The sequence below is a fragment of the Gallinula chloropus genome, assembly GCF_964237585.1.
Source record: "Gallinula chloropus genome assembly, contig: HAP1_SCAFFOLD_245, whole genome shotgun sequence".
NCBI classification, from domain to species: domain Eukaryota; kingdom Metazoa; phylum Chordata; class Aves; order Gruiformes; family Rallidae; genus Gallinula; species Gallinula chloropus.
The window spans coordinates 41,352-63,666 of NW_028168552.1; the positions used below are offsets into that span (position 1 = coordinate 41,352).

At 66.5% G+C, this 22,315-nt stretch overlaps 2 protein-coding genes and 1 long non-coding RNA gene across 3 annotated transcripts; 2 read left to right on the forward strand and 1 right to left on the reverse strand.

Moving 5' to 3' along the window:
* Positions 1–1,919: 1,919 nt before the first annotated feature.
* On the forward strand, positions 1,920–2,607 carry LOC311204360. Its single transcript, XR_014618051.1, has 3 exons — positions 1,920–2,055; positions 2,149–2,194; positions 2,326–2,607. It is a non-coding gene; the product is annotated as an uncharacterized lncRNA (long non-coding RNA).
* A 7-nt stretch (positions 2,608–2,614) lies between these two features.
* Positions 2,615–12,280, forward strand: LOC311204361 (uncharacterized protein; the record flags this gene model as incomplete). The annotated part of the gene is made up of 8 exons (XM_084280793.1): positions 2,615–4,049; positions 4,738–4,794; positions 4,896–6,448; positions 7,006–7,074; positions 7,669–7,854; positions 9,831–9,956; positions 10,893–11,003; positions 11,963–12,280. The coding sequence occupies 8 exons, from the start codon at positions 2,615–2,617 to the stop codon at positions 12,278–12,280; spliced, it is 3,855 nt and encodes a 1,284-aa protein (XP_084136919.1).
* A 702-nt stretch (positions 12,281–12,982) lies between these two features.
* On the reverse strand, positions 12,983–16,579 carry LOC311204372 (uncharacterized protein). Its single transcript, XM_084280803.1, has 2 exons — positions 16,440–16,579; positions 12,983–14,091 (listed from the first exon to the last, which is right to left on the reverse strand). Exons 1-2 carry the CDS (start codon positions 16,488–16,490, stop codon positions 13,108–13,110), a joined length of 1,035 nt encoding a protein of 344 aa, XP_084136929.1. The 5' UTR covers positions 16,491–16,579; the 3' UTR covers positions 12,983–13,107.
* Between the last annotated feature and the right edge of the window lie 5,736 nt (positions 16,580–22,315).

Consider the following 22,315-nt stretch of genomic DNA (forward strand, 5'->3'; position numbering starts at 1 on the left):
CCAGTTTGGGGGTCCCTGAGGCACTTGGAGTGGTCAAAAGGCAGTTGGGAGCAGTGGGGGCAGTTTAGGGGGGTCCTGGGGCCGTTTGGGGGCTCCCTGAGGGATTTTAGGGGGTCCTGGCCCAGTCTGGGGGGTCCTGGCCCAGTTTGGGGGTCCCTGAAGCGCTTGAATGGGGAGAAAGGGCAGTTGGGAGGGATGGGGACGGTTTAGGGGGGTCCTGAGGCTGTTTGGGGGGCTCCCTGAGGGATTTTGGGGGGTTCTGGCCCAGTTTGGGGGTCCCTGAGGTGCTTGGAGGGGTCAAAGGGCTGTTCGGGGGGGTGTAGGTGGTATAGGGGGGTCCTGGGACCGGTTGAAGAGGGTTGAGGGGCTCCCTGAGGGAATTTTGGGGGGTCTCGGCCCAGTTTGGGGGTCCTGGCCCAGTTTGGGGGTCCCTGAGGCACTTGAATGGGGTGAAAGGGCAGTTCAGAGGGGTAGGGGTGATTTAGGGGGGTCCTGGGACCGGTTGGAGGCGGTTGAGGGGCTCCCTGAGGGATTTTGGGGGGTCCTGGCCCAGTCTGGGGGGGTCCTGGCCCAGGTTGGGGGTCCCTGAGGCACTTGGAGGGGGTCCAAAGGTTGTTGGGGGTGGTGTAGCATAGTCTTGGGGCCATTTGGGGGGGGTCCTGGCTCATTTTGGGGGTCCCTGAGGCACTTGGAGGGGGTCAGAGGGGAGTTGGGAGGGGTGGGGGTGGTTTTGGGGGCTCCTGGGACCATTCAGTGCCCTACGGGGAGGGGTTTGGGGGGCTCCGTGGGGCTATTTGGGGGTCCCTGAGGCACTTGGAGGGGGCCAGAGGGGTGTTGGGAGGGGTGGGGGTGGTTTTGGGGGCTCCTGGTGCTGTTTGGGGCCCTGGGGGGGTGTTTGGGGGGGTCCCCATGGGGCAATTTAGGGTTCCTTAGTGCCGAAGGGGTCGATTTTGGGGGTGGGGGTACAAACCAGCCCCCCTGGGCAGTGGGGGGGGGGTGTTTGGAGGATGGGGGGTGATATTTAGGGGAGGGGGGGTCAGTTGTACCCCCCAAACCCCCCCACCCCCCCCCAGACCATGAAAAGAAGCCGCCAGAGGAGCCTCAGCGCTGCGGGTGAGTCCCCCGAGGGATTGGGGGGGGGTCATCAACTCCCACTCCCCCCCCCAGTGCCCCCCCACCCTCTCCCAGTGGCTCCCAGTACCTCCCAATACACCTCAGCCCCCCCCAATTACTCCCCCAGTCCCCCCAACCCATTACCCCCCCAGCAGCCCCAAACACCCATTGCACCTCAATCCCCCAGTACCCCAATATCCCAGTCCCCACCAGTCTCCCCAGCCCCCAATCCATCCCAGTCCCTTCCAATCCATCCCAGTCCCCACCAGCCCCCCAATCCATCCCAATCCCCCCAGTACCCCAATATCCCAGTCCCCACCAGCCCCCCAATCCATCCCAGTCCCCTCCAGTCCCCCAATCCATCCCAGTCTCCCCCAATACCCCAATCCATCCCAATCCCCTCCAGTCCCCCAGTCCATCCCAGTGCCCCCTGGTCCCCTAATCCATCCCAGTCCCCCCCAGTACCCCAGTTCATCCCAGTCCCCTATCCATCCCAGTCCCCCCAATCCATCCCAGTCCTTCCAGTCCCCCAATATCCCATTCCCTCCCAGTCCCCCCAATCCATCCCAGTCCCCCCAATCCATCCCAGTCCCCCACAGTCCCCCATCCATCCCAGCCCCTCAATCCATCCCAATCCCCCCCAGTAGCCCAATTCATCCCAGTCCCCCATCCATCCCAGTCCCTCCAGTCCCCCAATATCCCATTCCCCCCCAGCCCCAGGGAGGGGGGTGCCCCATAGCCCCCCCCCAGCACCCCAATAACCTTCCTCCTCCTCAGGACGCTCCCAGGAAGTGGGGACCCCCCTGGCCAGCGCCTCAGAGGACGATGAGGAGGAGGAGGAGGAGCTGCTGCGGCGCGAGGCCGCGAGGAGGAAGAGGAGGAGGAGGAGGAAGAGGGGGGATGACGATTTGGGGGGCGACCCCCCTCTTCCTGTAGCACAAGGTGGAAGCTCTGGGGGGGGTTGTGGTGGGATCTGGGGGATCCCCCTCCCCCAAAATCATCATCTCAGCCCCGTTGTGTGTCCCCCCCCCTCAGGACCCCCCCTTGGAGATGCTGCTTCACCCCAAATCATCCCGGAGAGGTAGGTGGGACCCCCCCCACCCCCCTTTCCTCCTTGAGGAGGGAATCTGGGGGGGGTCCAGGTCTGGTTTTGGGGTGAACGTGGATCCTCCAGGTCCTGCTGGGTGATGACGTCATCGCTCGTCCCCATAGCGACCCAGAAGAGGGGGAGGGGAACCCCCGAAAGCGCCGCGTGCCCGCGCTGGGCACCCCCTCAGACCCAGAGGTGAAGAGACCCAAAATCCAGCGGTTCCACCCCAAATCCACCCCGGTTCCGGAGGATGGGGGGAGGCCAGTGGCTCTTTGGGACGTCCCACCCTGGAATGGCCCTTCCCATCCCAAGAAACATCTGGATTCGGGAGGCGATGACGTCACCGGCGACGCCGAAGGTGACGGCGACCTCGGGGCGCTTCCCAAGCGCCGCCTGTTGAGCGGGAGGCCGATGGAGGAGGAGGAAGAGGAGGAGGAGGAGGAGAGGACCCCAAATCCAGGTGTTGGAGGTGGTGGGAATGGAATTGGGCTGCTGCTGGTGGAGAGCGACACAGATGTGGAGCTGGAGACCCCAGATCCAGATGTGGGGACCCCAACCACCTCTGGAATCCCAGGAGGCCACCCGAGGATCCCCAGCTCCAAGCCCAAGGTCACCAATGGGGACGTTGGAGGAGGACAAGGGGGTCTCCTGGTGGAGAGTGACACAGATGTGGAGCTGGAGACCCCAGATCCAGATGTTGGGACCTCAACCACCTCTGGAACCCACCCAAGGATCCCCAATTCCAAGCCCAAGGTCACCAATGGGGATGTTGGAGGAAGACAAGGGGGTCTCCTGGTGGACAGTGACACAGATGTGGAGGAGATCGAGGTCCTTCCAAGTGGGAAGAAGCCAGATGTGGAGCTGGAGACCCCAAATCCAGATGTTGGGACTTCAGCCACCCCTAGATCCCACCCAAAGATCCCCAATTCCAAGCCTGAGGTCACCAACAGGAACGTTGGAGGAGGACAAGGCGGTCTCCTGGTGGACAGTGACACAGATGTGGAGGAGACCGAGGTCCTTCCAGGTGGGAAGAAGCCAGATGTGGCGCTGGAGGCCCCAAATCCAGATGTTGTGACTTCAGCCACCCATAGAACCCACCCAAGGGTCCCCAGTTCCAAGCCCAAGGTCACCAGCGGGGATGTTGGAGGAGGACAAGGCGGTCTCCTGGTGGACAGTGACACAGATGTGGAGGAGATCGAGGCCCTTACAGGTGGAAAAGGTCCAGATGTGACACTGGAGACCCCAAATCCAGATGTTGGGACCTCAGTCACCCCTGGAACCCACCCAAGGATCCCCAGTTCCAAGCCCAAGGTCACCAGTGGGGATGTTGGAGGAGGACAGGGGGGTCTTCTGGTGGACAGTGACACAGATGTGGAGCTGGAGACCCCAAATCCAGATGTTGGGACCTCAGCCACCCCTGGAACCCTCCCAAGGATCCCCAAATCCAAGCCCAAGGTCACCAACGGGGACATCAATGAGGAGAACCCAAGCCTGGGGTGTCCAACCCCCCATGGAATCACCCCAGAACCCCTCAGAGATCCAGATGTGGGGCTGAGGAACCCCAGTCCAGATGTTGAAGAGTCCCCCAGCGCCCCCTGGAACCTGAAGCTGGAGAGCGACACGGATACGGAGGGAGACGACCCAAATCCCACCACCCATCGGCCCCAAAGCCACCAAACCCCCCAAAACCCCCCAAAAACCCCAGCTGTGGTGATGGAGACCCCCAATCCAGATGTTTCCTCGCCGGGCAGCGACACCGACCTGGAGGAGGTGGCCCCAACTCCAGATGTTCAGAGACAGATCCCGACCTGGAACCGACCCCAGCCAGATGTTGAGGAGACTGAGGGTGAGCGGGGTGACCCCCAAAGGTTGGGTGTCCCCCCCCCAGATCCTTGAGGAACACCCCCAAATCCTTGAGGAACAGCCCCATCCCCTCCCAAATCCTTGAGGAACAACCCCTTCCCCTCCCAAATCCTTGAGAAACAGACCCATCCCCTCCCAGATCCATGAGGAACAACCCCAAATCCTTGAGGAACAGCCACTTCCCCTCCCAAATCCCTGAGGAACCACCCTGTCCCCTCCCAAATCCTTGAGAAACAGACCCATCCCCTCCCAGATCCATGAGGAACAACCCCAAATCCTTGAGGAACAGCTCCATCCCCTCCCAAATCCCTGAGGAACAACCCCAAATCCTTGAGGAACAACCCCTTCCCCTCCCAAATCCCTGAGGAACAGCCCCATCCACTCCCAGATCCATGAGGAACAACCCCAAATCCTTGAGGAACAGCCCCATCCCCTCCCAAATCCCTGAGGAACAACCCCAAATCCTTGAGGAACAGCCCCATCCCCTCCCAAATCCTTGAGGAACAACCCCTTCCCCTCCCAAATCCTTGAGGAACAGCCCTTTCCCCTCTCAGATCCCTGAGGAACAACCCCAAATCCTTGAGGAACAGCCCCATCCCCTCCCAAATCCCTGAGGAACAACCCCCCCCAGATGTTTGGGTCCCACCTCAAGGTCCTTGTTCCCCCCCCAGAAGACCCCGACCTCCTGTTGGAGCCCACCCAGAACTTCTTGGCGCCGGTGGCTGAGGGTAGGTGCCCCCCCCCCAGGTTTTGGGGTGTCCCCCCCCTGTCACCCCACCCCCCTGGACACGTGGGTGTCCCACCTCACCCAGTGTGGTTCCTCCAGCAGGTTGGGATCCCGAGGAGCCCACCCAGCTCTTCCTCCTCCCTGAGAAGGAGGAGGAGGAGAAGGAGGAAGAGCGGCCGTTCTGGGTGGATCCCCGGGACCCCCTGACTGAGGAAGAGGAAGAGCATCCCCAGGACCCTGGGATGAAGGAGAAGGAGGAGGAGGAAGAGGAGAAGGAGGAAGAGCAGCCACCCCCAGTGCATCCCAGGGACACCCCGATGGAGGAGGAAGAGGAAGAGCATCCCCAGGACCCAGGGATGAAGGAGAAGGAGGAGGAGGAGGAAGAGGAAGAGCGTCCCCAGGACCCAGGGATGAAGGAGAAGGAGGAAGAGGAGGAGGAAGAGCGTCCCCAGGACCCTGGGATGAAGGAAAAGGAGGAGGAGGAAGAGGAGAAGGAGGAAGAGCAGCCACCCCCAGTCCATCCCAGGGACACCCCGATGGAGGAGGAAGAGGAAGAGCATCCCCAGGACCCTGGGATGAAGGAGAAGGAGAAGGAGGAAGAGCAGCCGCCCCCAGTGCATCCCGGGGGCCCTGGGATGAAGAATGAGGAGGAGGAAGAGGAGAAGGAGGAAGAAGAGCATCCCCAGGACTCCATGATGGAGGAGGAGGAGAAGAAAGAGGAGGAGGAAGAGCATCCCAGGGTCCTTGGGATGAAGGAGGAAGAGGAGGAGAAGGAGAAGGAGGAGGAAGAGCGTCCCCAGGACTCCATGATGGAGGAGGAGGAGGAGAAGAAGGAGGAGGAGGAAGAGCATCCTGGAGACCCTGGGATGAAGAAGGAGGAGGAAGAGGGGGAGAAGGAGGAGGAAGAGGAGGAGGAAGAGCATCCCAGGGACCCCGTGAGGAATGAGGAGGAGGAGGAGGGCGATGAAGAGCATCCCAGGGACCCCATGAGGAAGGAGGAGGAGGAGGGGGATGAAGAGCATCCCGGGGACCCCGTGAGGAAAGAGGAGGAGGAGGAGGGCGATGAAGAGCATCCCAGGGACCCCATGAGGAAGGAGGAGGAGAAGGAGGGGGGGGATGAAGAGCGTCCCCAGGACCCCGTGAGGAAGGAGGAGGAGGAGGAGGGGGATGAAGAGCATCCCAGGGCCCCCATGATGAAGGAGGAGGAGGAGGAGGGGGATGAAGAGCATCCCAGGGACCCCGTGAGGAAGGAGGAGGAGGAGGAGGAGGCGGGGGGGGATGAAGAGCATCCAGCCCCAGTTCCTCCCCCCGCTCCAAGGCAGCCGCCGATGACGTCAGCGCCGCCGCCGCTGACGTCACCGCAGGAGCCTCCGCGCCGCAGCCAGCGCCTGGCCGGGCCCCGAGGGGGCGGAGCCTCGGGGGGCGTGTCCCGGGGGAGGGGCGGGGCCTCGGCTGGCCCCGCCCCCGTCCGGAGGAGCCCCCGTCTCCAGGCCCGGCCCGAGCGGCCAATCGCTGAGGGGCGCGACCCGGCGGAGCCCCGCCCACCGCCCAAGCCCCGCCCACCGCCCAGGACACGCCCCCAACCCAAGCCCCGCCCACCGCCCAAGCCCCGCCCCCAGAGGACAGGCCCCGCCCCCACCCAGGGGAGGGAGCAGGTGGGTGGGGCTTGGGGGTGGGTGGGGCTTCCTGATTGGGCAGCGCATGAGTGGGCGGGGCTTGCTCAATGATGGGGCTTCCTGATTGGGCGTTGCGTGAGTGGGCGGGGCTCGTGGGTGGGAGGGGTTTATATGAGGGCTGGGGGCTTCCTGATTGGCTGGAGCCTCAGTGGGTGGGCGGGGCTTGTGTAGAGTGGGGCTTCCTGATTGGGTGGAGCCTCTTGAGTGGGCGGGGCTGTGGAGTGGGAGGGGCTTACGTTGGTGGGGCTTTCTGATTGGCTGGAGTGGGAGGAGCTTGGGGGGGCTTCTGAGGGGGCGGGGCTTGTGTGCTTGGGGCTTCCTGATTGGCTGTAGCCTCGGTGGGAGGGGCTTGTGTGGGCCCTGAGTGGGAGGGGCTGGTGTGGAGCTGCCTGATTGGGTGTGGCCTCGGAGGGGGAGGGGCTTACTCAGGGGGGAGGGGCCTCAGGAGTGGGCGGGGCTTCTGATTGGACGGTGGGAGGAGCTGGGGGCTCAGAGTGGGCGTGGCCTCACCCTGCCCATCCCCCTCCCCCCTCAAGGACCAATCAGCTGACGCCTCAGGACCCCGGCTCCGCCCCCGGGGGGGACCCAGCTCCCCCTCCCCCAAGGTAGGTGACACCTCGGGGGGTCCCCAGGGGGGTCCCACCACCCCCTGAGGTGCCCCCCAGTGTCACAGGGGGTCGCACCACCCCCCACCCCACCCCACCACCCCCCAATGTGTCCCCAGGTGGGTCCCACCACCCCCCAATGTGTCCCCAGGGGGGTCCCCCCACCCTACCACCCCCTGAGGTTCCCCCTGATGTCACGGGGGGTCCCACTGCCCCCACCCTGGTGTCCCCATGGGTGTCCCACCACCCCCTGAGGTGCCCCCCAATGTCACAGGGGATCCCACCACCCCCCACCCCACCCAACCACCCCCTGAGGTGTCCCCTGATGTCACAGGGTGTCCCACCCCCCTACCCCCCACCCTGGTGTCCCCAGGGGGGTCCCACTACCCCCCACCCAACCTCCCCACCCCCTGAGCTGTCCCCATGGGGTGTCCCCCCTACCCCCCACCCTGGTGTCCCCAGGGGGGTCCCACCACCCCCCGAGGTGCCCCCTGATGTCACAGGGGGTCCCCCTACCGTGGTGTCCCCAGGGGGGTCCCCACCTTCAGGGGGGGCAGGGAGGGGACCTTGGTGGCATCTGCCCGGCGTCCCCAGGTGCTCTTCACGGGGGTGGTGGCCTCCCCGGCCATGGAGGTGGCCCTGAGGGCCCTGGGGGGGTCCCTGGCCACCTCTGTCTTCGACTGTACCCACCTGGTGACCGACCGCGTCCGCCGCACCGTCAAGTTCCTCTGCGCGGTGGCGCGCGGCGTCCCCATCGTCACCCCCGAGTGGCTCCTGCAGGTACCGCCTGGGGGGTCTCAAGGGGGGGGTTGGGGACAGGGGGGTCCATGGGGACATGGGATGGGGTCTCTGGGGACGTGGGATGGGGTCTTGGGGACCTGGAGAACCTTGGGGACACAGGAGGGGTCTTTGGGGATGTTGGATGGGGTCTGAGGGACATGGGATGGGACCTTGGGGACCTAGAGAATCTTGGGGACAGGGTGGGTGGTCTTGGGGACAGGGGGGTCTCTGGGGACATGGGATGGGGTCTCTGGGGATGTGGGATGGGGTCTTGGGGACATGGAGCACCTTGGGGACAGGGTGGGGGGTCTTTGGGGACAGGGGGTCCATGGGGACATGGGATGGGATCTTGGGGACATGGAGAACCTTGGGGACAGGTTGGGGGGTCTTCGGGGACAGGGGGTCCATGGGGATGTGGGATGGGGTCTCTGGGGACGTGGGATGGGGTCTCTGGGGACATGGATGACCTTGGGGACAGGGTGGGAGTCTTGGGGACATGGGGTGAAGGGCTGGGGGACAGGGAGGGTGGTCTTTGGGACAGGGAGGTCCGTGGGGACATGGGATGGGGTCTCTGGGGACGTGGGATGGGGTCTTGGGGACATGGAGAATCTTGGGGACAGGGAGGGGTCTTTGGGGACATGGGATGGGGTCTGGGGGACATGGGATGGGACCTTGGGGACCTAGAGAATCTTGGGGACAGGGTGGGGGGTCTTGGGGACAGGGGGGTCTCTGGGGACATGGGATGGGGTCTCTGGGGATGTGGGATGGGGTTTCGGGGACATGGATGATCTTGGGGACAGGGTGGGGGGTCTTTGGGGACAGGGGGGTCCATGGGGACGTGGGGTGGGGTCTTGGGGACATGGAGAACGTTGTGGACAGGGTGGGGGGTCTTGGGGACAGGGAGGGTGGTCTTTGGGACAGGGAGGTCCGTGGGGACATGAGGTGGGGTCTTGGGGACCTGGAGAACCTTGGGGACAGGGTGGGGGGTCTTTGGGGACAGGGGGGTCCATGGGGACATGGGATGGGGTCTTGGGGACATGGATGACCTTGGGGACAGGGTGGGGGTCTTGGGGACATGGGGTGAAGGGCTGGGGGACAGTGTGGGTGGTCGTGGGGACAAGGGGGTCCATGGGGACATGGGATGGGGTCTCTGGGGACGTGGGATGGGGTCTTGGGGACCTGGAGAACCTTGGGGACAGGGTGGGGGGTCTTTGGGGACAGGGGGGTCCATGGGGACATGGGATGGGGTCTCTGGGGACGTGGGATGGGGTCTCTGGGGATGTGGGATGGGGTCTTGGGGACCTGAAGAACCTTGGGGACAGGGTGGGGGGTCTTTGGGGACAGGGGGGTCCGTGGGGACATGGGATGAGGTCTCTGGAGACGTGGGATGGGGTCTGGGGGACCTGGAGAACCTTGAGGACGTGGGGTGGGGTCTGGGGGACATGAGGTGGGGTCTGGGGGACCTGGAGAACCTTGGGGACAGGGGATGGGGTCTGGGGGACAGGGGTGGGGTCTGGGGACATGGGATGGGTTCTGGGGGACAGGGGTGGGTCTGGGGGACAGGGGATGGGGTCTGGGGGTCAGGGGATGGGTTCTGAGGGACAGGGTGGGGTCTGGGGGACGTGGGATGGGGTCTGGGGGACGTGGGATGGGGTCTGGGGGACAGGGGTGGGTCTGGGGGATGTGGGGTGGGGTCTGGGGGACATGGGGTGGGGTCTGGGGGACAGGGGTGGGGTCTGGGGGACAGGGTGGGTCTGGGGGATGTGGGGTGGGGTCTGGGGGACATGGGATGGGGCCTGGGGGACAGGGTTGGGTCTGGGGGTCAGGGGTGGGTCTGGGGGTCAGGGGTGGGTCTGGGGGACAGGGGATGGGGTCTGGGGGACAGGGGTGGGTTCTGGGGGTCAGGGTGGGGTCTGGGGGTCAGGGGTGACCGCGGGGTCTCCCCGATGTCCCCGCCTCCCCCGTGGTGTCCCCAGAGCGCCCGCGGCGGCAGCGCCCTGGCGCCGGGTCCCTTCCTGCTCCGGGACGCGCAGCAGGAGCGTCACTTCGGCTTCAGCCTGGCCCAGGCGCTGCGCCGCGCCCGCTCCCGCCCCCTCCTGCAGGTGGGACCCCCCCCAGGACCCCCACACCCCAAAATCACCCCAAAACCCACCCCCAGGACCCCCCCACCCCAAAACCCACCCCAAAACCCACCCAAAACCAGCCCCAAAACCCACCCCCAGAGACCCCCCGCCCCAAAACTCACCCCAAAACCCACCCCAAAACCCACCCCCGCCCCAAAACCCACCCCAAAACCCACCCCAAAACCACCCCCAGAGACCATCCCCACCCCAAAACCCACCACAAAACCTACCCAAAAACCCACCCCCAACCCCCCCACCCCAAAACCACCCCCAGAGACCCCCCACCCCAAAACCACCCCAAAACCCACCCCCAGAGACCCCCCAGCCCCAAAACCACCCCAAAACCCACCCCCAACCCCCCCACCCCAAAACCCACCCCCTGAGACCCCCCACCCCAAAACCCACCCCAAAACCCACCCCCAACCCCCCCGCCCCAAAACCCACCCCAAAACCTACCCAAAAACCCACCCCCAACCCCCCCACCCCAAAACCCACCCCAAGACCCATCCCCAACCCCCCCGCCCCAAAACCCACCCCCAGAGACCCCCCCACCCCAAAACCCACCCCAAAACCCACCCCCAACCCCCCACCCCAAAACCCACCCCCAGAGACACCCACCACACCCCAAAACCACCCCCAGAGACCCCCCCACCCCAAAACCCACTCCAAAACCCACCCCCAGAGACCCCCCACCCCAAAACCCACCCCCAGAGACCCCCCCGCCCCAAAACCCACCCCAAAACCCACCCCCAACCCCCCCGCCCCAAAACCCACCCCAAAACCCACCCCCAGAGACCCCCCCCACCCCAAACCCCCCCCAAAACTCATGTCCCCCCCCAAATCTGTGTCCCCCACCCCAAAACTGTGTCCCCCACCCCAAAACGAGCCTGTCCCCCCCCCCCTTGGTGTCCCCAGGGCTACGAGGTCCACGTCACCCCCGGCGTCCGTCCGGAGCCGCAGCACATGCGGGACATCGTCACCTGCAGTGGTGGCACCTTCCTGCCCTCCCTGCCCCACACCTATGGGGTGAGGGGGCACATTTTGGGGGGGGGGCACGTTTTGGGGGGTGGGGGGGATATATTTTGGGGGGTGGGTTGGCCACCAGAGTCACCTGGGGGGGGGATTTTGGGGGGGACACCAAGGGTTGGGGGTGTCCTGAAGCTGTTGGGGAGGGTCAGGAGGCATCTGGGGGGGGGGTCAGGTATGGGGGGGTCCCAGTTTGGGGGGGTGGTCCTCATGAGGGGGGGATTGGGGCTGGTGGGGTCCCAGTTTGGGGGGTTCTTGGGGGAGTCCCAGTTTGAGGGGGGGTCCTGGGAGGGGGCACAGTTTGGGGTGGGGTGGGGGGTCCTGAGAGGGGGTAATTGGGAGCTGGGGGGGGGTCCCAGTTTGATGGGGGTCCTGGGGGTGGGAATTGGGGGCTGGGGGGTCCTGGAGGGTCCCAGTTTTGTGGGGGGGGGGGTGTCATTGGGGGCTGGGAATTGGGGACTAGGGGGTCCCAGTTTGGGGGGGAGAGGTCCTGGGGGGGGGGAATTGGGGGCTGGGGGGGTGTCCCAGTTTGGGAGGGGGGTCCTGGAGTGGGGGGGGGAGAATTAGGAGCTGGGGGGGTTCTTGGGGGAATTGGGTGCTGGGGGGGGGGTGTCCCAGTTTGGGAGGGGGGTCCTGGGTGGGGGTGGGAATTGGGTGCTGGAGGGGTGTCCCAGTTTGGGATGGGGGGTCCTGGGGGAGTGGGAATTGGGGGCTGGGGGGGTGTCCCAGTTTGGGATGGGGGGTCCTGGGTGGGGGTGGGAATTGGGTGCTGGTGGGGGGGGGTGTCCCAATTTGGGGCTGGTCTCCCATTGGGTGTCCCAGAGCTCCCCAAGGGGGGTCAGGGTGATACAGGGAGTGGGATGTGGGTGGGGATAGACCCTCAAACGCCCCCTCCCCCCCCCAAATTGACCCTCCCCTCCCCCAAATTAACCCCCCACCCCCTTTCCCCCCCCCCCCAGCCCCGGCGCCTGGTGATCTCGTGCGAGGGGGACGCGGGGTGCTGGGGGCCGGCGCTGGGCGCCCGCCTGCCCCTGGCCTCCCCCGAGCTGCTGCTGACCGGGGTGCTGAGGCAGCGCCTGGAGCTCCGCCCCTTCCTCCTCCCCACCCCCCCCCCCAACCCCAGAGGGGGTCGCCCTGCGGCCGAGGGAACCCCCCAGGGACCCCCCCCCCCGGCACCCGCCGCCGGCCCCCGGTGCCCCCCACCCGCTAATAAAGAGGTTTGGCCGATTTGGGGGTGTTGGGGGGGGGGTTTATTTGGGGGGTGTGGGGGGGTCTAAACGCCTTTAGGGACCCCCCTTGGGGACATCAAGAGCCCCTGGGGACATCAGGACCCCCCCCATGGGGACATCAAGACCTGTTGGGGACACTGGGAATCCCTAAGGGGACACTAAGAACCCTCCATGGGGACACCAGGACCCCTTGGGGACACCAGGAACCACCCTTGGGGACACCAAGACTCCCCTGGGGACACCAAGAACCCCACCTGGGGACACCAGAAACCCCTAATGGGACACTAAGAACCCGCCCTGGGGACACCAGGACCCCCTTAGGGACACCAGGAACCCCCTGGGGACACTAAGAACCCGCCCTGGGGACACCAGGACCCCCTTAGGGACACCACAAACCCCTTGGGGACACCAAGAACCCCCCTGGGGACACCAGCACCCCCTTGGGGACACCAAGAACCCACCCTGGGGACACCAGGACCCCGCCATGGGGACCCCAGGAACACCTTGGGGACACCAGGAACCCCTTGGGGACACCAAGACCCCCCTGGGGACACCAAGAACCACCCTTGGGGACACCAGGAACCACCCCTGGGGACACCAGGACCCCTTTGGGGACACCAGGACCCCCTTGGGGACACCAAGACCCCCTTGGGGACACCAGAACCCCCCTGGGGACACCAAGACCCCCCCTGGAGACACCAAGACCCCCTTGGGGACACCAAGAACCAGACACAGAGACACTTGGTGGACGCACACCCCCATCCAGGCCACGTGTTCCAGGGTGACACCGGCGGTGACACGCGGGTGAGGAGGGGACAAGCCGACCCCAGGAGCACAGGGGGGGGGGTGTGGGGGGTCTGGGTGCCACCGTCCCGTCACCGCTGTCCCCGCTGTCCCCGGGGGGGCGGGGGCAGCAGCTCCGGGAGGGCGTCGCGGGCGTCGCGGAGCCGCCGGGTCACCTCCGCGGCCGTGGTGGCGTCGGGGACACCGTCAACCAGCAGCCTCTGGGCCACGTGCAGCGTCCCCAGCAGGTGACACCGCACCAGGCGGGCGCTGGCGTCCCACAGCCCCTCTGCCACCCCCACCGCGCCCACCAGCTCCTCGGGGACACCGGGGCCACCACCGGCGGCCGCGGCGGCCGCGGTGACCTCGGCGGCTTCCAGGTGACACCTCAGGCGGCGGTAGAAAGCGACCACCCCGCCAGCCGCCGTCACCAACCGCCCCAGGGAGGGGACGGCGGCCGCCGCCTGTTGCCCCCAGCCCCGGGCGTCCATGGAGGCCACCAGAGCCACCGCCGCCTCCTCGGTGGCCGCGGTGGCCTCGCGCAGCCCCAGGGCGGCCTTGGCCACGCGCGCCTCGTGCTCCTCCAGCGCCGCCGCCGCCGCCTCCGGCTCTGACGTCAGCGGGAGGTTCCGGGAGGCCACCAGCACCTCCTGGAGCGCCGCCTGGCCCTGGGTCACCTTGTCCCCCAGGTGACACAGGGACGGCTTGGGGGTGGCCCCAGCGGCGGTGGCAGCGGCCGCGGTGGCGTCCCTCAGGCGCTCGGCGTCGGCGGCCACCGCGGCCCAGGCGTCCCCCACCCCCGTCACCTTCGTCTTCCACTCGGCGAGCTCGGCGGCCACGGTGGCCCAGGCAGGGGCCCCCGGGCTGGTCCCCGCCAGGGTGGCCAGGGCGTGGCGCAGCGCGGTGACGTCGTGGTGCCAGCCGCCCATGGCCCTGCGCACCCCCACGGCCAAGGCCACCAGCTCCCCGCGCAGGCGCTTCCCCGGCACGGCCAAGGGGGCGTCCCAGGGGGTGGCACCCAGCTCGCCCAAGGTGGCCACCACGGCCACCAGCGGCTCCAGAAGCTCTGGGGACACCTGGGGACACAGGGTGAAGGGGGTGGAGATGTCCCCTGGTGTCCCCTCATGTCCCCAAACTGGGGTCCCTCAGTGTCCCCAACCGGATCCCCCAGTCCCTGGTGTCCCCTGGTGTCCCCTCATGTCCCCAAACTGGGGCCCCTCAGTGTCCCTCAATGTCCCCAACCAGATCCCTCAGTCCCTGGTGTCCCCTGATGTCCCCAACTGGGGTCCCACTGACCCTCATGTGTCCCCTCATGTCCCCAACCAGATCACCCAGACCCTCAGTGTCTCCTCATGTCCCCAAACTGGGGTCCCTCAGTGTCCCTCAGTGTCCCCAACCGGGTCCCTCAGTCCCTGGTGTCCCCTGATGTCCCCAACTGGGGTCGCACTGATCCTCATGTGTCCCCTCATGTCCCCAAACTGGGGTCCCTCGGTGTCCCCTCAATGTCCCCAACCGGGTCCCTCAGTCCCTGATGTCCCCTCATGTCCCCAAACTGGGGTCCCTCAATGTCCCCAACCGGGTCCCTCAGTCCCTGGTGTCCCCTCATGTCCCCAAACTGGGGTCCCTCAGTGTCCCTCAGTGTCCCCGTCCCTCAGTGTCCCTCAGTGTCCCCAACCGGGTCCCTCAGTCCCTGGTGTCCCCTCATGTCCCCAAACTGGGGTCCCTCAGTGTCCCCAACTGGGTCACTCAGTCCCTGGTGTCCCCTGATGTCCCCTCATGTCCCCAAACTGGGGTCCCTCAATGTCCCCAACCAGATCCCTCAGTCCCTGGTGTCCCCTGATGTCCCAACCGGGTCCCTCAGTCCCTGGTGTCCCCTGATGTGCCCAACTGGGGTCCTGCTGACCCTCATGTCCCCCCCGATGTCCCCAACAATGTCACCCAGACCCCAACGGGGTCCCCAGACCCTCCTGTCCCTCCCTCATGTCCCTAATGGGGTCCCCCAGTGTCCTTCCTTGGGGTCCCTCCAAGGGCCTTGTCACTGTTGGGGGACCCCAAGTGCCACCCTGGGTCCCCCCCATGGCGCTTGTGCCCCCCCATCCCCTCCTCCTCCTGTCCTGTCCTTGTCACCCCCCCTGACACCCGTCCCCGTGTCACCCCCTGTCCCCTCTGCCCCCATCTCCTGTCCCCACTGTCCCCAACCCCTGTCACCTCTCTGCCACCCCTCACCCCATCCCTGTCCCCACATCCCCCTGCCACCCCCCTGCCACCCCCCTGTCCCCCCACCCCATCCCCTGTCCCCCTGCCACCCCCCAACCCCATCCCCTGTCCCCCCACCCCATCCCCTGTCCCACATCCCCCTGCCACCCCCCTGCCACCCCCCTGTCCCCCACCCCATCCCCTGTCCCCCTGCCACCCCCTGTCCCCCTGCCACCCCCAGCCCCATCCCCTGTCCCCCCACCCCATCCCCTGTCCCCCTGCCACCCCCCAACCCCATCCCTGTCCCCCTGCCACCCCCTGTCCCCCCCACCCCATCCCCTGTCCCCACATCCCCCCACCACCCCCCTGCCACCCCCTGTCCCCCACACCCCATCCCCTGTCCCCCTGCCACCCCCTGTCCCCCTGCCACCCCCTGCACCCCCCAACCCCATCCCCTGTCCCCCTGTCACCCCCCCGTCCTCCTGCCACCCCCTGCCACCCCCGTCCCCCCCCAACCCCCAACCCCATCCCCTGTCCCCCTGCCACCCCCTGTCCCCCTGCCACCCCCAACCCCATCCCCTGTCCCCTGCCACCCCCTGTACCCCCCCCCAAATCCCCTGTCCCCCCCATCCCCTGTTCCCTCTGCCCCCATCTCCTGTCCCCACTGTCCCCATCCCCCGCCACCCCCAACCCCATCCCCTGTCCCCCTATCAACCCCCCTTTGTCCCCCCCACCCCATCCCCTGTCCCCCCACCCCCCTGCCACCCCCCTGCCACCCCCCTGTCCCCCCCACCCTATCCCCTGTCCCCTCTGCCCCCCATCTCCTGTCCCCACTGTCCCCATCCCCCTGCCCCATCCCCTGTCCCCCTGCCACCCCCTGTCCCCCCCCAACCCCATCCCCTGTCACCCCCCCTTGTCCCCCCCAAATCCCCTGTCCCCCCATCCCCCTGCCACCCCCTGTCACCCCCCCTGTTCCCCCACCCCATCCCCTGTCCCCCCATCACCCCCCCTTTGTCCCCCCCACCCCACCACCCCATCCCCTGTCCCATCCCTGTCCCCCCCACCCCAACCCCTGTCCCCCCAGCCCCTGCCACCCCCCTGCCACCCCCCTGTCCCCCCCCATCCCTCGTTCCCTCCCTCCATCCGTCACTTCCCCCCTCCAAACTGCCCCCCACCCGCCCTTTTGCCCCCATCCCAGTTCCCCCCCCCTCCCCCAAACTGGTCCCACCTCAGGGGTGTCTTTTGGGGTGTCTTTTGGGGTGTCTTTCGGGGTGTCCATGGGTGGTGGTTCCACCCTGGCTGCGGAGCCAAGGTTCAGGCAGCTGCCTGTTCCGTACAGGAAAAGAGGGAAAGGGGGGGGCTGGGAGGGGTGTGGGTGGGGGGTGGGGTGGGGTGAGAGGATCAGGAAGGGAAAAGGAGGAGAAAAGGGACAAATAACCCCAAAAAAAAAACCCCCAAGAAACTAAGAGGCCTCTTGGGTTGGGCTGAGGGGGGTTTATTGATGAATAAAGACAGATCCGGGATCGCGCCGCTGCCAGGAGCCCAAATCAATCTCTGCAACTCACTCCGGCTTCTCACCCAACCCCAGCCCAGCACCAACACAACCGACCCCCCCCCCACCCCACCCGGGGTGACACGAGGGGACCCCGGGTTCGGCTGGTGGGACTGGGTCTGGGGTCCCTGACAGCGCCCACGGCACCCCCAGCCACCCCTCCCCCCCCCCCCCCGGCACCCCATAACCCCACACCCCCTGGCACCCCCACCCCATCAACCCCACACCCCCCTGGCACCCCACAACCCCACACCCCCCCTGGCACCCCCACCCCATCAACCCCACACCCCCCTGGCACCCCACAACCCCACACCCCCCTGGCACCCCCCCACCCCCACCCCCCCTGGCAACCCTTCACCCCCCCTGGCACCCCCCCCCACCCCACCACCTCCCCGGCAACCCCTCACCCCTTACCCCCCCCCCCTCCACCCCCCTGGCACCCCGCCACCCACCCTGGAAACCACTCACCACCTACCCCCCACCCCCACCCCCCTGGAACCCCCCTACCCCACCCCCCCGGCACCCCCCACCCCATCACCCCCACCCCCCCTGCCACCCCCCAACCCCCCGTTGGTGTCCCCAGGATGGGTCACTGGGGTGTCCCCAAGACAGGACAAGGGACATTGGGATGTCCCCAAGATGGGACATCAGGGTGTCCCCAGGAGGACGAACCTCCAAGGGACCCCAGAGGGGACAAGGGACATGGGGATGTCCCCAAGATGGGGTGGAACCTCCAAGGGACCCCAGAGGGGACATTGGGGTGTCCCCAAGATGGGACAGGGGCCACCATGGTGTCACCAGGATGAGGAGGAACCTCCAGGGGACCCCAGAGGGGACAAGGGACACGGGGATGTCCCCAGGATGGGACATCAGGGTGTCCCCAGGAAGAGGAACCTCCAAGGGACCCCAGAGGGGACCCCAGGATGTCCCCAAGGCGGGACAGGGGCCACCATGGTGTCCCCAGGATGAGGAGGAACCTCCAAGGGACCCCAGAGGGGACATTGGGGTGTTCCCAAGATGGGACATCAGGGTGTCCCCAGGATGAGGAGGAACCTCCAGGGGACACCAGAGGGGACAAGGGACACGGGGATGTCCCCAGGATGGGACATCAGGGTGTCCCCAGGAAGAGGAACCTCCAGGGGGACCCCAGAGGGGACCCCAGAGGGGACCCCAGGATGTCCCCAAGGCGGGACAGGGGCCACCGTGGTGTCACCAGGATGGGGAGGAACCTCCAGGGGACCCCAGAGGGGACATTGGGGTGTCCCCAAGATGGGGAGGAACCTCCACAGGACCCCAGAGGGGACATCGGGGTGTCCCCAAGGCGGGACAGTGGCCACCATGGTGTGTGTCCCCCCCCCACTCCTCCCTGCCCAGAGCCTCCAGCGCCTGCGCCAGCCGCCGCGTCCCCTCCTCGTCCCCCAGCAGCGTCCCCAGGGCCACCACCACGTCCCCCAGGAGCCGGGCGCTGGCGGGGAACCCCCGTGTCCCCACCCCCAGCTCCTTGGTGACAGTGGCCACCAGGGCCCCCAGGTGCTGGGTCACCTCCTCCAGCGTCCCCATGACGCGGGCGGCGGCCACCCTGGCCTCGGCGGTGGCCGCGGTGGCCCCGGCGGTGGCCGCGGTGGCCGCGGTGGCCCCGGTGGTGGCCCCGGTGGCCGCGGTGGCCGCGGTGGCCGCGGTGGTGGCCCCGGTGGCCCCGGTGGCGGCGGTGGCCCCAGTGGCCGCGGCGGTGGCCCCGGTGGCCCTGTCCCTCTCCAGGCGGCGGTAGCGCTGGGCCTGGTGACGCTGGTGACAGGCGGCGGCGGCCAGGTGACGCCGGGAGGTCCTGGCGCCCCACAGGGCCACCTGGGTCACCACGGCCACGGCCGCCAGGGCCGGGATGATGTGACACTCCTGGGTCACCCCCAGCGCCTCCCGCACGGCGTCCAGGGACACTGCGGGGACAGGGGGGGGATTGTCACCTCCCAGGGCCACCAGGCACCTCCCAGTGCCACCAGTTCCCTCCCAGTGCCACCAGTCACCTCCCAGGGACATCTGTCACCTCTAGTCACCTCCCAGTGCCACCAGTCACCTCCCAAGGTCAACTGTCACCTCCCAGTGCCACCAGTTCCCTCCCAGTGCCACCAGGCACCTCCCGGGGTCAACTGTCACCTCCAGTCACCTCCCAGTGCCACCAGTTCCCTCCCAGTGCCACCAGGCACCTCAAGTCACCTCCCAGTGCCACCAGTCACCTCCCAGGGTTACCAGTTCCCTCCCGGAGCCACCAGTCACCTCCCAGGGCCACCAGTCCCCTCCCAGTGCCACCAGGCACCTCCCAGTCCCCCCAGTTCCCTCCCGGGGTCAACTGTCACCTCCCGGGGACAATGGGCACCTCCCAGTGCCACCAGTTCCCTTCCGGGGACACAAGTTCCCTCCCAGTGCCCCCAGTCACCTCCCGGGGCCAACTGTCACCTCCAGTCACCTCCCAGTGCCACCAGTCACCTCCCGGGGACAACAGGCACCTCCCAGTGCCACCAGTTCCCTCCCAGGGCCGCCAGGCACCTCCAGTCACCTCCCAGTGCCACCAGTTCCGTCCCAGTGTCCTTGTCCCCACCCGCTTGGTGTCCCCTGCCCCGTCCCCTCCCAGTATCCCCCTGCCCGGTCCATACTGGCTGGGAACCTCTATACTGGTTTTTAGGGCACCCCACTGGGCCCTACTGGTCTGAACTGGGCTATACTGGTCTGTAATGGTCCAAACTGGTCTGAACTGGTCTGGGAAAGAGAAGGACTCTACTGGGCTGTAGAACGTCTCACTGGTCTGCAGGGTTCTCTACCAGTGTTACTGGTTCAGGCAGGTCTGTAGAGCTCCCTACTGGTCTAAACTGGTCTATACTGGTCTGAACTGGTATGTAATGGTCTGAACTGGTCAGGGCAAGAGAAAGTCTCTACTGGGCCATAGAATTTCTCACTGGTCTGCAGGGTTCTCTCTCCCACTATTATTGGTCCGGGCAGGTCTGTAGAGCTCCCTACTAGTCTGAACTGGTCTCTACTGGTCTGAACTGGTCTATACTGGTCTGAACTGGTCTGTAATGGTCTGTAATGGTCTGAACTGGTCTGGGAAAGAGAAGGACTCTACTGGGCTGTAGAACGTCTCACTGGTCTGCAGGGTTCTCTACCAGTGTTACTGGTTCAGGCAGGTCTGTAGAGCTCCCTACTGGTCTAAACTGGTCCCTACTGGTCTGAACTGGTCTGTAATGGTCTGAACTGGTCAGGCCAAGAGAAGATCTCTACTGGGCCATAGAACTTCTCACTGGTCTGCAGGGTTCTCTCTCCCACTATTATTGGTCCGGGCAGGTCTGTAGAGCTCCCTACTGGTCTGAACTGGTCTGTACTGGTCTGTAATGGTCTGTAATGGTCTGTAATGGTCTGAACTGGTCAGGCCAAGAGAAGATCTCTACTGGGCCATAGAACTTCTCACTGGTCTGCAGGGTTCTCTCTCCCACTATTATTGGTCCGGGCAGGTCTGTAGAGCTCCCTACTGGTCTGAACTGGTCTGTACTGGTCTATACTGGTCTGAACTGGTCTGTAATGGTCTGTAATGGTCTGAACCGGTCAGGGCAAGAGAAAATCTCTACTGGGCCATAGAACTTCTCACTGGTCTGCAGGGTTCTCTCCCAGTGTTACTGGTCCGGGCAGGTCTGTAGAGCTCCCTACTGGTCTGAACTGGTCTGTACTGGTCTGTACCGGTGGGTACTCACGCGGGAGGGCGCAGAGCACGATGAGCCCCACGGCGACGCTGCGGGTGAGCCGGAGCCAGCGGCAGCGCTGCCGGATGCGGAGCTGCTCCTGCTCCAGCTCCTGGGCGCTGGAGTCGGTGGCCGCCCGCAGCGCCCGGAACAGCGCTTGGGGATCCCAGCCCGCGCCCGGCGCCGGCGCCGCGGGCGGCACCTCGGCCATGGCCTCCACCAGCCGCCCCTCCAGGGTCTGCAGGGCCTGCTCAGCCGAGGCCAAGGCCTCCTTGGCCGTGTCCAGGGCCACCGGCACCGTCCCCGGGCTGCCCAAGGCCTCGGCCAGTCCCACCAGCGCCTGGAGCGCCCGCGCCGAGGCCGAGGCCGCCGCGGCCGTCGCTGAGGACAGGAGGTGAGGGGACATCTGGGGGACAGGGAGGGTGGGGGAGGACAGGAGGTGAGGGGGGGACAGGGGGTGAGGGGATATGGGGGGGACTTGGAGGGTGGGGGGGGACAGGGGGTGAGGGGACATCTGGGGGGACAGGGAGGGTGGGGGGGGACAGGAGGTGAGGTGGGGACGGGGTGAGGGGACATTGGGGGGAACACGGAGGGTGGGGGGAGGACGGGGGGTGAGGGGACATCTGGGGGGACATGGAGGGTGGGGGAGGACAGGGGGTGAGGGGGGAACAGGGGGTGAGGGGACATTGGGGGGAACACGGAGGGTGGGGGGAGGACGGGGGGTGAGGGGACATCTGGGGGGACATGGAGGGTGGGGGAGGACAGGGGGTGAGGGGGGAACAGGGGGTGAGGGGACATTGGGGGGGACAAGGAGGGTGGGGGGAGGACGGGGGGTGAGGGGACATCTGGGGGGACAGGGAGGGTGGGGGAGGACAGGGGGTGAGGGGGAACAGGGGGTGAGGGGACATTGGGGGGGACAAGGAGGGTGGGGGGAGGACAGGGGGTGAGGGGGGGACAGGGGTTGAGGGGACATCTGAGGGGACAGGGAGGGTGGGGGAGGACAGGGGGTGAGGGGACATGGGGGGGACTTGGAGGGTGGGGGAGGACAGGGGGTGAGGGGACATGGGGGGGACACAGAGGGTGGGGGGGACACCCCATGGTTAGGGAGCCGGGGGTCTGAGGGGACCTGTCACCCCCAGGAGGGACCCTGAGGTGTGGATGGGGACCCATCACCCCTAGAAGGGACCCAGGGGTCTTGTGGGGATCCCATCACCCCTAAAAGGGACCTGGGGGTCTCGGTGGGACCTGTCACCCTTAGAAGGGTCTTGGTGGGGACCCATCACCCCTAAAAGGGGCCCAGAGGTCTGTGTGGGGTCCCATCACCCCTAAAAGGGACCCAGAGGTCTGGGTGGGGTCTCATCACCCCTAAAAGGGGCCCAGAGGTCTGGGTGGGGTCCCATCACCCCTAAAAGGGACCCAGAGGTCTGGGTGGGGACTCATCACCCCTAAAAGGGGCCCAGAGGTCTGGGTGGGGTGGGCCCAGAGGTCTGGGTGGGGTCCCATCACCCCTAAAAGGGACCCAGAGGTCTGGGTGGGGACTCATCACCCCTAAAAGGGGCCCATAGGTCTGGGTGGGGTCCCATCACCCCTAAAAGGGACCCAGAGGTCTGGGTGGGGACTCATCCCCCCTAAAAGGGACCCAGAGGTCTGGGTGGGGTCCCATCACCCCTAAAAGGGACCCAGAGGTCTGGGTGGGGACTCATCCCCCCTAAAAGGGGCCCATAGGTCTGGGTGGGGTCCCATCACCCCTAAAAGGGACCCAGAGGTCTGGGTGGGGACTCATCCCCCCTAAAAGGGACCCAGAGGTCTGGGTGGGGACTCATCACC